General features: G+C 37.5%; 1 protein-coding gene across 7 annotated transcripts in view; it reads left to right on the forward strand.

Moving 5' to 3' along the window:
- Zup1 (zinc finger containing ubiquitin peptidase 1) overlaps positions 1–13051 on the forward strand; it is a 28975-nt gene extending 15924 nt beyond the window's left edge. For all 7 annotated transcript variants that reach the window (XM_057761506.1, XM_057761510.1, XM_057761511.1 and 4 more), the window contains exons 6-10: positions 2971–3159; positions 3321–3486; positions 5191–5342; positions 5762–5982; positions 10091–13051. In XM_057761506.1, coding sequence (XP_057617489.1) covers positions 2971–3159; positions 3321–3486; positions 5191–5342; positions 5762–5982; positions 10091–10138 — 776 coding nt within the window. In that variant the 3' untranslated portion in view covers positions 10139–13051. The remainder of the gene's footprint in view (positions 1–2970; positions 3160–3320; positions 3487–5190; positions 5343–5761; positions 5983–10090) is intronic.
- The last annotated feature ends 42 nt before the right edge of the window (positions 13052–13093 follow it).

Below are 13093 nucleotides of genomic sequence, written 5' to 3' on the forward strand. Positions count from 1 at the left end.
CCAGTACCCACATGGTACCTTACAATCCAGGAGAGATATTTGTTTTAAATACATGATCTTATTGTAGACCAAGCTGGTAATGAACTCACAGGGATCCACATGTCTCTACTCTCTACCTCTCAAGTTTTGTGATTAAAGCCATGTACTCTAGTGCCAGATCTATATATGCATCTATAGGTAGAGGTTTTAAATTTGAACATAATTGAATTTTTTGGTTGTTTTTTTTTTTTTTTTTTTTTTTTTTTGAGGGAAGTTCGCGTCTCAGTAGCATAGTGTAGAAGGAGCTGTGGGCCTGCTTTTTGTCCTGCCCAGCTCCTGCCCAGGTAGCTTGATACCTGAAATAACATACAAACTGTATTCTTTTAAACACTGTCTGGCCCATTAGTTTCAGCCTCTTCTTGGCTAACTCTCACGTCTTGACTAAATCATTTCTAATAATCTGTGTAGCACCACAAAGTGGTGGCTTACCGGAAAGGATTCTAGTGTACGTCCATCTTGGGCTGGAGCTTCATCGCATCTGACCCAGAGAGGAGAGGCATGGCGATTGCCTCACTTTCTCCCAGCATTCTGTTCTGTCTACTCCACCCACCTAAGGGCTGGCCTATCAAATGGGCCAAGGCAATTTCTTTATTAACCAATGACCTTCCTCCATCAGCATAGTCTGACCTGGAACTCATTTGTTAGCCTGGCTATCCTCAGACTCTTAGCAGACCTCTGCCTCATCCTTCCAAATGCTAGGATTGCAGGAGTAAGCCACCATACACAGCAATCTATTAGTTTTTTTCTTCATTGTGTGTGTTCTGTTTGTCTTAAGATGGAAGGGTTTCTTTGAAGATCACAAATGTGCATTCCTTTATGATTCTTTAAACATGCTATTTTATATTTTTATTTTAAAAATGTTACAGGTATGGAAGTTTTACCTGCATGTATATCTGTGCACTGCTTAGATGTCTGGTGTTCATATAGACCAAAATCGTCCATCAGATACTCTAGAAGTGGAGTTACAGATGGTTTTAGCCACTACATGGGTGCTGGGAATTGAACCTGGGTCCTCCGGAAGAGTAGCTGTGATAGGACAGCTCTACAGTCCCTATATTTTTATTTTTAATGTATCTAGTATTTGTTTATTAAGGAGTGGGGGTGGGGACTGAAGGAAAGCTGGGGATCTGGAGTTTTTCCCACATTTTTAACAGTGTTACATTTGTAAGCACCTATATATAACAGAACTAATTTCTCTAACACCATTTTTTGACTCTTTTTTTTTCCCTGTGGAAAGATGTCAGATCCCCTGGAGTTTGTGGTACAGGTGGTTTTGAGCTGCCCAGTGTGGGCACTAGGAATTGAACATGTGTCTATAGGAGTAGCAAGTGTTCTTTTCTGCTGAAGCATCTCTCTAGTCCACAGCAGAAATTATTATTTTTTATTTTTGTTAATTATGAGAGTGTTTATTAGAGAAGTCATTATTTAATACCCTTTTATATATTTACAGCCTTGTTGTTTTTAACAATAAAGTGTAATTTAACAAAACGTAGCTTTTTTGGAAAATAAGGTAATTTAGGACTAAAAAAATATGTTATAAGGAAAAAATTCTTTAATATGGTTGTATGATATCATTGCTATGACAAAGTTTGCCAGGAAATGAGGTATTTCTGTCTTACATCTAATAAGCATGCCAGAGTATACTCATATATATATATATAAAATTATATTCTTATAGGGTTTCCCCCTTTTCATTCTTAAAGTACTGTCCTAAACCTTGATTCAATCTGAGTCCTTTATATTTCTGTTGCTAGAGTGTCTGTTCCATACCACTTCATCATTTTTTCTCTCCATGAGTAAACTTACTATTCAGTCACAAGTCATTTTTGTTGTTCTTTTTCTTGAATGTGAGTCTTGTTTAGGTATTATTGTTTTAAATTTATATCAAGCTTTTGTTCTTCATGATAGTGGGCACAGCTGCAGCTATTGGTAAAATGATTATTTTGAATTATTTTTTTTTTAAAATTTGTCTCCCTAAAAACATTTCCATGTATTTCATTCAAATAAAATACATATGACTTTTCTTTTTCATACCCCATGCTGTGAGAAAACATGAACTACATAAAAGGCACCACTGCCCATTATCATCCGAGTTTTTAAAGAAGACAGAATTTTTTACAAAGAACTATAATGTTCTGCTGTGACACAGTGTGACTAGATAATAAGTAGGGCCGTGAAAAAATAAATGTTCTGATTGTTTTTGTAGAGTCAGAAAAAGTTACTTGAAGGTGATGTTTGGTTCTTCCAGGATTTTTAGAATTCTAAGAAGAAGAAGAATTTTCTAAAAGGAAGAATCACGTGTAAACTTGTCCAAATATCTTGCTTGACCAAATTCTAGACATTAGTCTAGGGTCATGTTTCTAGAAATATTGTCATATTTATCTTCCTTTGCTTAGCACTTACTATCCTGTTATGTATACAAAGTATAGTACTGATGTTAAATTATAAGCTCAGCAGCAGAATATTTGATTGTTAGGTCAAGAAGAATAAAAAGTGAAGGTCAGATGCAGGACACTAGCTTAGGCTTTATATACTGCAGATTAGCACCAATGCTGTAGACTAGCAGGAGACATACACTTTCAGGTAGAAGCAGACTGAGCAAGCTCTAGTGGTGAGTGTAACAAATGGAAAGACAAGAAGAGTATTTTTTCTATAAGGGTGGGTACTCTTGTGTCCCAGGCTTTGCAGTTGAAGAGCTTAAGGATGCAGTCACCTTCAGGTCATTGCAGGGAGTACTATTTTAGTGTTAGAAAACGTAGGTTTATTTTCATGTTAGAAAATTTGGGTTGTGGGGCAGTGAGAGCATGACCTAAATTAAAAGTGGAGTTGGTAGGTGTTTTCTGTGGAGCTTGAAGCTGATATTAGACATGAACAGCTGTGTAATGGAGATAATGAATCTTCTTAAGTATTCCAAAATCTCCTCTATTCTAGGAATTATTGAAGCCCTCCATAGATATTATCAGAACACTGCCACAGATGTGAGGTGTGTGTGGCTCTCTACAGTGGTGGACCACTTTCATTCATCCTTTGGGGACAAAGGTTGGGGTTGTGGTTATAGAAATTTCCAGATGCTACTTTCATCATTACTACAAAACGATGTGTATGGTGACTGCTTGAAAGGTATGTAAAGTACTGTTATCCTCTGAGTTTATACACACAGAGGGTCTTGCCAAGAAGTGTCTTAGAAATTGGGTTTTAGTAGAATACATGTTATTATGGGGTATAATTGTTCAGCATATTAGTACCTGACCTTGTGACTTGTTTTTCTTACATGATTCCAGGTATGTCCATTCCTTGTATTCCAAAAATTCAGTCCATGATTGAAGATGCATGGAAGGAAGGTTTTGATCCTCAGGGAGCCTGTCAACTTAATAACAAATTACAGGGAACAAAGGCCTGGATTGGAGCATGTGAGATTTATACACTTCTGACCTCACTGAGAGTAAAGTATGTACCTGCAAACTCCAGTTAACATTATTGAATTCAATTGCAAATTACCGGCATTAAATTTAGTCAGACTAAAGTTTACTGCCTTAGTTATTTTTTTCCATGCTATAATAAAATGTGCTAGCCAAAGTAACTTAAGTGAGGAAGGTTTATTTTGGCTTACGTTTCAAAGGATGCAGCCCACTGTGGTGGGGAAACAGAAGATGCAGAAAGTAGATTGGCTGTCATATTGCATCAGCAGTCAAGAAGCATAGTATCAGTAGGAAATGGGAACCTGCTATAAGGTTCAGGACCTGCAGCCAGTGATCTCCTTCCTCCAGCAAGCCTCCACCCCCTAGAGTTTTCACAGTCTTCTCAGATAACTCTTCCTGCTGAGGATCAAGTCTAATGTGAGCCTACAAGGGACAGTGCACATTCAGAGTATGGTAGAAACCATTAACAGTTTTTTATCTTTTTGAGATTTTATTGCTATGAGAGATAAGGATGCATTGTTTGTGCTGGAATTTAAAATAATCAAGCTATTAAATGCTTTTGGTTATGCTTTATAGTACATTTGTGTGTGTGTGTATGTGTGTGTGTGTATGTGTGTGTGTGTGTGTGTGGTGTAAAAGTGAACCTAGTTCAACAATCTGATTTATTCAAGATTACTTAAAGGAAATGTGCCACCATAGTCTGGGCCAGACAGGAGACACTGGGTGGAGAGGGGAGAACTCACATGTTCCTATGCTGTTCACCAGTATTGTCTGTAACAGAAACTAAAAAAAAATCAAATATACTTGAATATTTTTATATTTGCTTATTTATTTTTAGAGTAAAGTATTTAGAATGCTTTTGATGTAAAAATGACTACTACTGAGGATTAAAATCAGAATTCAGATTTTTTCGTTTAAATAAAGACACAATAACTTGATTGAAGTTTTTAATTATTTCTGTGTTTACACTTAACGCTGAGTAGAAAAACCTCTGTAAGAAGTTGTTTTCTTTAAAAACGAAAACCATAAAAGTTATTATTTTACTGGTTTTGCGTTATGTGTGTATGTGCATGCTTGTATTTATGTGAACATGAGTGTGGTGCCTTTGGACCCTGTAGTGCTGGAGTTAACAGGCAACTGTGACCAAATGTGGGTCTTCGGCAAGAATAGTGTGTGCTTTTAACCACTGAGCTATTTCTCTAAGTCTCTACATTTTTATTATTATGCATGTGTTGGAGAGTGCCTGTGGAGGTCAGAAATCTAATGTGTGGAGTTGGTCTCCCCATCTTCCTTGATGTGGGTCCCAGGGATTCAACTCAGGTCATCAGGCTTTCAAAACAAACATCCTTACCCATGGAGCTATCTCACCAGCCTCTAGGTGGCAAGTTTCTAGCTGATCATCAGGGATAGGGACATTAGAATAAAAGTGATTGTGTCCCATGTTATAGCACATGGGTTTTAAAAGTCCAGCATGCTTCTTATTTGCTATGCAGGGAATATGTTAGGAAATCATTGTAATCTTTAGCTCATTCATGAGCTGTGAGTGGTGATTTGAGTTATTATTTTCCCCACAAAATGATAGTTTTAAAATTCATATTTACTTTTTCCTTCATAGGGAAGTCATCAATACATAAAATTGTTCTGGATCAAGATTTCTTTTTTTTTTTGCAAATTACATTTATGCAAAAATTTGTAAAATATCTCTAAACTATTTTCTTTGTCAATTGTTTAGGTGCCGCATTATTGATTTTCACAAGTCAACTGGTCCATCGGGTACACACCCTCGCTTATTTGAGTGGATATTGAACTATTATTCTTCAGCTAGAGAAGGGAATCCAAAGGTTGTGTGTACATCTAAACCTCCTGTCTATCTCCAGCACCAGGGTTAGTAGATCACACACATAACTATCATTTTTAAGAGAGCAGATTGACTATTGCTTAAGAAAGGTCAAGATTGCAATAGAGGTGACAGGCTGGAGGGGGGGTGCTGTTATGACTGGTTGTCAGAGCTACTTGTCATTCTGGTACATTCTTGCGTGACACAGCATCTTGGGGCCTTTGCACTTCTTGTGGTCCTTTTCTGGTTCACTGCTCTCATTATCCATCCCTTTCCTTCTTACAGTCTTTACTCATTTGTCACTATATTAAGCTTTTCTAGACTGTACTTATTTAAAACAGCAAGTCTGTGTGTGTATATGTGCATGTGTTCTAAACACACAAAAACCCACACAGAGACTGTGAATGTATATATAGTAATAACTGTACAGATGTGAGATATTAACTGATATTTATACTTTGACTAGGTCATAGTCGAACAATTGTTGGCATTGAAGAGAAGAAAAACCGGACATTATGTTTACTAATATTTGATCCTGGATGTTCTTCCCGAGAAATGCAGAGATTGTTAAAGCAAGACATAGAGCCTGGTAGTCTCAGGCAGCTGCGGAAATCTGTGGGGAATCTTAAACATAAGCAGTACCAGATAGTAGCAGTAGAGGGCGTTCTTTCACCAGAGGAGAAAGTTGTAAGTATCTCAGTATCAGGTGAAGTCACTTAAAAGTTTTAGTTAAAATCAGCATTCTCTCTCTTTATTTCCTCACAACTCTTTTCTATTTCATGAAATGGCAAATACATTTGTCTTTGATGTCACTGGGTTTCTGGAATGGCCATTTTTAAATTTAGATAGTACCTAAATATCTTTCAGTTGCTTAATTCATTTTCATAAAATATTTAAGTTTGTTGTTTTACCTTTTGATGTCAGGTAAGTAATCAGTAACAATAATGTGGTTATGAAAACAATCTGTAACCTAACTCAGGTGGTCTTACTGTTTATCACTCTAGATTCAGGAGCTATATCTTATCCTCAGTTCAAGAACAACTCTTGCCTTTTTCATTTATAGTTAAGTGATGAGCTCCAAATTACTGAAGAACTTTTAGACATTAGAAAACCTACACTGAGGTTGTAAGCTGCAGTGGCGTCCTAGCACACAAGCCTAGACAATGCATAAGATTCCAGAATCTTAAGATTTTATTTTTTATTTTTATTTTTAATTGCATGTGTCTGTGTGTGTCTAAGTGTGGTATTGTGTATAGAGTAAAACTCTCATGGAAGCCAGAAGAGGGCATAGATGCCATGGAGTTGGTGTCGCAGGTGGTTTGTGAGCTGCTGGATGTGGGTCCTGGGAAATTCATTTGGGCTTCTCGCAAGAGCACTATGTCCTCATAACCATTGAGCACGTCTGCAGCCCTGGTGTGGGAATTCTATGAGAAAACTAAAAAGAGTACTTATTTGAGAACTTCATATTTGTTTCCCTCTAAAGATGAGACAGAATACTAGTGAGGGACATGGGAAAGAACAGGCTCAAGGGGAAAGGAGTCAGATTTAAAACAGAAGCTGGCTAATCTCAGCTTCTTAACTGGAGATAGAAAGACAATGATTGTTTGCTGGGTTACTCAATTTAAGTATGCTTTAAAAGATTTCTTTTCAATGTCTTTAATCCCCAATTACAAACTTATTTTTAATCCTATTACTAGTTTGGCCAGATAGATGTAGAGTTCATTTTAATTCTTATTATGGGTTCTGATGCTTGCTTTCAGTGCACAGTAACTTTGGAGAGTATAGTAGTAAACAGGTGTTGACTGGACTCCAGGTGAACAACGTTTTAACTGGCTTTTATGTTTCCAGTTTTAGAAAGTGAGTCATTGTTGCTGCTAGAATACTAAACATGTCTTTTCTGTCCTTTACTTTTGACTTTGTTTTTTTGGGATTGGGGGGTTTGTTAGATCATAGCTGTGCCTTTAAGAATTACAGCTACTAAGGACTTTACATGTATCACTGTATAGAACGTCACTGTAGGGTAAATGGATATTGTTTCTGTGTTTCAAATGAGGACACTTATAGTGAGTAGTGAAGTCAGATCTGCAGTGTAGCAGTTTATCCAGCACTTGGTCTTGTGTAGCCTCTTGGAAAAAAAACTTCTTTTTAAGAAGTTTCACTAAATCATTTTTCTTTTTAATATTTCATACATGTATAAGGATGTGTTCTGATTATTCTCACTACCTTCACCTTTTCTGCTCTTCCCCACACTCCTATCAACTCACTCTTAGTTCTGATTTTTTTTTTTCCCCAAAAGGAAAAGAAAATTGAGATAGGTCTTCTTCACAGTGCATCTGTGGCTGACCTGGGACTCATTATATAGACCAGACTGGCCTCAGAAATCACAGAGGTCAGCCTGCCTTTGCTTTCTAATGCTGAGACTACAAGTGTGCACCACCATGTACTGCCCTATTAAAGCTATTAAATTATATTTATTTTTATTTAAATTTGTGTGTGTGTATGTGTGTGTATTATAGGTAGGCATTCATAAGTTGCTTCTCAACTTTTACCATATGAGTCCCAGGGCTTAAATTCAGTTCATTGGGTTTGGCAGGAACTGCCTTTACCAACTGAGCTGTTCCACTGGCTTCATTGTTATATTTTGATAATAATTTACCTATTATTCACAAGCAAAGTTTGCCATTCAAAACTTCTTTTATTTTTGAAACTTCTTTTATCTTAGGATACTATAAGATATTTTTGCTGTGAATATATTTTGAGTAACTGTTTATTCAAGGTCTTGTTAGTTGAAAGAATAAATGCCGTCTAATTAAGGTTAGTTAAAATAATAATTAGTTATGTATATAACAGATATTAGTCATATCCTCATTAAAAAGAAAAGGAAAACTGTAAAAAGGGTCTTATTATATTTGTGTGTGTGTGTGCCTGTGTGCAAACCACATAAGTGTTACACCAGAACATGGTGTCCCCTATACCTAGAGTTGTGGGTGGTCATGAGCCACCCAATATGGCTGTTGGGAACTGAGCTTACATCTTTTGTAAGAACCACATCACCAAACACTGAGCTGTTTTTCTAGAGACCTATTTTCACCTAAAAATTTTTTTTCAACCTTTGAGACAAGGTTTCATGTGGCCCAGGCTGGTCTTGAGTTCACTGTGTAGCCTAGGTTAACTATGAACTCCTCATTTGTAGTAGGAGCTGCGGGCTGTGTTCCTGCCGCCTAGCTCCCAGCCACCGGCTAGCTTTACCCGAAATAACAACACAGAAACTGTATTCTTTAAAAACTGCCTGGCCCATTATATCTAGCCTCTTTTTGGCTAACTCTCATATCTTGCTTAACCCATTTCTAATAATCTGTGTCTTACTGGGAAAGATTAAGCATGTCTGACCTGGCGGCTTGCTTCATCGCGTCTGCCCTGGAGAGGAGAGGCATGGCGTCTGCCTCACTTCCTCTTCCTCCCAGCATTCTGTTCTGTTTACTCCATTCACTTATGTTCTAACCTATCAGGCCAGTTTCTTTATTAATTAACCAATGAAAACAACAGATTGATATGACACTCCCACATCACTCATTCTCTTACCTCAACATCATGGATTACTGGCATTTGATATTGTGGCTAGCTTCTCTTCACATCTTGATAATAGTTGCTAATATACTTCAGTACATTCTTAGTTTTTATTTGGTTATTCCAGTACTCTGAATTTCAATTATCCGAATTTGTTTAGTTTAGCTGAGTTTAATATGCTTTAGTTTGTAAACCAAATTTGGAAGCAGCAGAAACAATGAAATTTTCCTTTATTCTTTTAATATTTTATTAACGCTATGAATATTTTCTGTATGTATAGAATGTATTTTGACCATGGTTTCTTCCTCTATTCTCATTAAATTCTCCCAGATCCTTTCCCACGAAGTCCTCATCATGTGCTTTATTTATCTTTTTTCCATAATCCACAGAGTCCAATTTTTTCTCATATATTCCTGGGTATGAGACCAGCCACTGGAGCATGGTCAACTTACCAAGAGACATATCCTTAAAGAAACTGACTCTCCCTCATCCCCAAGTCAGATACAGTAGCTCCTCACCCAGGAGTGGTACAGCTGGAATACTAACTCATAATAAACAAGGGTTTTGTTGTTGTTGTTGTTGTTTTTGCTTTTGAGACAGGGTCCTACTCTACAGTTTTGGCTGTCCTGGAACTCACTATGTAGACCAGTCTAGCCTTGAACTTACAGGGATCTACCTGCTTTTGCCTCCTCAGTGGTGGGATTATTTGCTTATGTAGCTCTGTCATTCTTTTCACTTCTTCTTTGGTCCCCTGTTGTTCCTCAAACCCCTTCCCATCAATATCATTGTGAGTCAGCATTTTTACATTTGACAGAGTCCATCGGATAATAACATTTTGTTTCACTCTATTTTGCCTTTATCTAGAATTTTCTTCATGACTTGACTTGTAAAATATGTATTACTAATTTTTTAAGTTTTAGATCATAATTTTCCACTAGGACTTTTCATTGTTATCTTGAAAAAAGTACAGGTTTTATTTTCTACATTGAAATGATGATAAGACAAAGGGTTGACACAACTACTCAGCTGTCAAAATACTTGCTACCAAGGCTGACAAACTCTAACTTCAGGATCCACCTGTTATAAAGAGAGCTGACCTCTATAGCATACACAGGCATGCACGGATAAAACAATACATGTAATTTTTTTAAAAAATGATAACATAGTATATGTAATTAATTTCTAGGTTATAATTCATAGCCTGTTTTCTTCTTGATTCTTTTTCAAGGCCAGGAAACAGGCTTCTCAAGTGTTTACAGCGGAGAAGATTCCTTGAATGAAATATTTCCGTGATTTTGTACTTATCCTTTTTACTGATATTGAACTCTAATACAGTTGAAGAATTTGATTTCACTGAAGTCCTTGGTATAACATTTAAGTTATAAATGCCTGTTAAGTTATACTTCTTATTAATTCATTGTCTGTAATTAGTTGAATAAAATACCTTGTTTGCATTGTTGATTTTGATTTCTTGTCCATGTTTCACAAACTTTTTTTATAGTTCACAAGCTAATGGATTGGGCCATAACTTGTATGAGTTACTTAGTACTTAACATCTATTAATACATTTAATTTTAAAACAATTGTTTAAGGCAAGCACTATTATTAACTCCATGAACCCAGATGCCTGATAAATTAGCGATTAGCCCAGGAATATTACAAGATGAATCCCACAGCCAGCTCACTGTATTTTCCACTGTTGTGTCAATCAGGCTTTTATTGCGGTGACAAACACTCAATCCAATTCAAGGAGGATTTCTTTTGCTTCAATATTTGAGTGTTGGTGGGCTTACTCTGTGGTGAGACAACACCATGGCTGTAGTCTGCTGTGGTGCTATAGCAGATCCACTGACTCACTGGCCGAAAAGCAGAGGTGAGGCAGGAAGAGGCCAGGAACAAGCTATACTCAATGTGATATAGATCTCCAATAGGGATATCAGATAATCCACCAAATAACTGATTCACTGACAAGAACTTCTGGTCCAATAAACTCAATAACTGGATCTACCAATGAGTCCAAACTATGAGCACAAGTGAGGTGCTTTTGGGGATGGTGATGTTTTTGGGGGGGGCAGAGCTTCTGTTATCACAAAATGAGTACCTCCTTAATGTGTAGTGATCACCTTAATGTGTAACAAGCTTGAAAACCAAGGATTCTCTTGTTAAATATTTCCACTAACCCTCCATCTCTCCTGAAAGCCTTTGTGGCCTGGCCTGTAGGAGAAATAATAGATTCTGGTCAGACAACTCTTGTATGTGTGTACATGAGAATCCTCTTATTCTGCTCAATAAACAAAAGACTTATTGAAAGACTTAGAAATTCATAGAAACTGTGAGTAACTTAGAAAAATGTCTTAGAACCAAATCAGTTATAGGCTATAGTTTGGTGTCAATTTTTAAAGCAGGAACAATCAAGTTATAATTGTAGGATACTCAAATTTCAGATTACAAATAGAGCACATTTGTTTGGCATAGAACAGAAGTTCCCAAAGGGAATGGATACTGAGCAATTTAAAAAGTGTTCATTTAAAAAGCAAAACAAAAACCTGTGTGAAGTTTTTTAACATGAATTTCAGTCATCCAGTCTCCCAATGAGTCTTCCTGTCTTAATTTGTTTCAACATTGAAGCCAAATGCTCTAACCTTTGCATGTGTTTGTGTGACCTAGTTTAATACTCTTTTTTGCTGGTTTGTAAAATTTAGCCTGTAGAAATGCCAGTGAAGTTCTTAATAAATGTATATTGTTGACAAGGTCGTGGTCATATCCAGGGTCAATGCCTCAGCCTCATTGGAATGACAAAAACCTTCCCTTGGTGAAGCTCAAAGGGGCATCAAAGCCTTTCCTAGGGTCTGAGTGTGAATACTGGCAGTGAGTGCAGAACATATCCCCTGTAGCTTTCTCACTGCCCCTCTCTAACACCTGATGTTTATGGTATGAAGACTAATACCCCACAGAGACTTCTATGTCTACTAAGATTAGTCAAACCTGCCTTCTTGTTCAGCTGTATATAATAATCCTGCCTCCTGCTCTGGCTGTATGTATGCAAAAATTCTGGCTCCCTGTTCAAGTGTGTACAATAAAGCCACTGAGATTCAGGGTTGCTGAGGTTTCTTCATCAGAGAGCCCAGTTTTCCTGATTCCAGTTTTTTTGTGTGTCTGCGTGTTTTTCTTTTCTGTTTCCTCACCTCTGTCATATCAATTCCTAAAGCCCTGGCACCAGCCTTCCATACTATCCAGCCTCTGCTTGCTTCTGCAGGATCAACAATCACTTCCCCACCCTGCCCTGACAAGTACCTTTCAGTGGAAGTTGCATTTACCCTAAAATCCTTTCCCTGCTGCTGGGCACCCTTCTGGTGTAGGAAGTCCTTCTGTGTATGTGCTGCTTTTATTGGTCAATGAATAAAGAATCTGTTTTGTGGGTTGGAGAGATGGCTCAGAGGTTAAGAGCACAGGCTGCTCCTCCAGAGGTCCTCAGTTCAATTCCCAGCCACCACATGGTGGCTCACAACCATCTGTAATGAGATCTGGCACTCTTCTCTGGCATGTGAGCATACGTGGAGGCATAATAAATAAATTTTAAAAAATAATTTAAGAAAAGAATCTGTTTTGGTGCTGTGATAGGGCAGAACAGCTAGCAGGGAAAAGTAAACTGAATTCTGGGAGAAAGATGGCAGAGTCAGGTAGATACCATGAAGCCCCAGAACCTTGCCAGTAAGCCACAGCCATGTGGTGATACTTTAAAGATATCTTGTCTTCAAAATTTGCGTCTAAGAATATGTTGCTTTGGAAAAAGTTCTTTTGTTTCCACAGAGAATGAGAGCCTTTGGAATCCTTACCAGCTAATGTGTGAACCAAGATCCCCTGAAAGTTTGCCTTGAACACCCCCAAATACTTTGTCCAAAAAACAGCAGGAAGCAGTTTGGTGAGACCTATACCTCAGTTCCCAAATATTGTTTATAAATGTTTGTTTACATTTAAAGTGTATTGTCGGGTTTCTTTTCTGCCCAGTTTCCATGGTTGTTAAGTCCCAAAGAAATCACCCAGAGGTCTACATTAGTTATAAACTGATTGGCCTATTAGCTCAGGCTTCTTACTAACTTTTATAACTTATATTAGCCCATTATTCTTGTCTATATTAGCCATGTGGCTTGTTACCTTTTTAGCAGGGCAGTCACATCTTGCTTCTTCTGTGGCTGGGTCATGGCTCCTGAGAGAATGGGGTTCCCTCTTC

Source organism: Chionomys nivalis, chromosome 2 (assembly GCF_950005125.1).
Source record: "Chionomys nivalis chromosome 2, mChiNiv1.1, whole genome shotgun sequence".
Classification (NCBI taxonomy): domain Eukaryota; kingdom Metazoa; phylum Chordata; class Mammalia; order Rodentia; family Cricetidae; genus Chionomys; species Chionomys nivalis.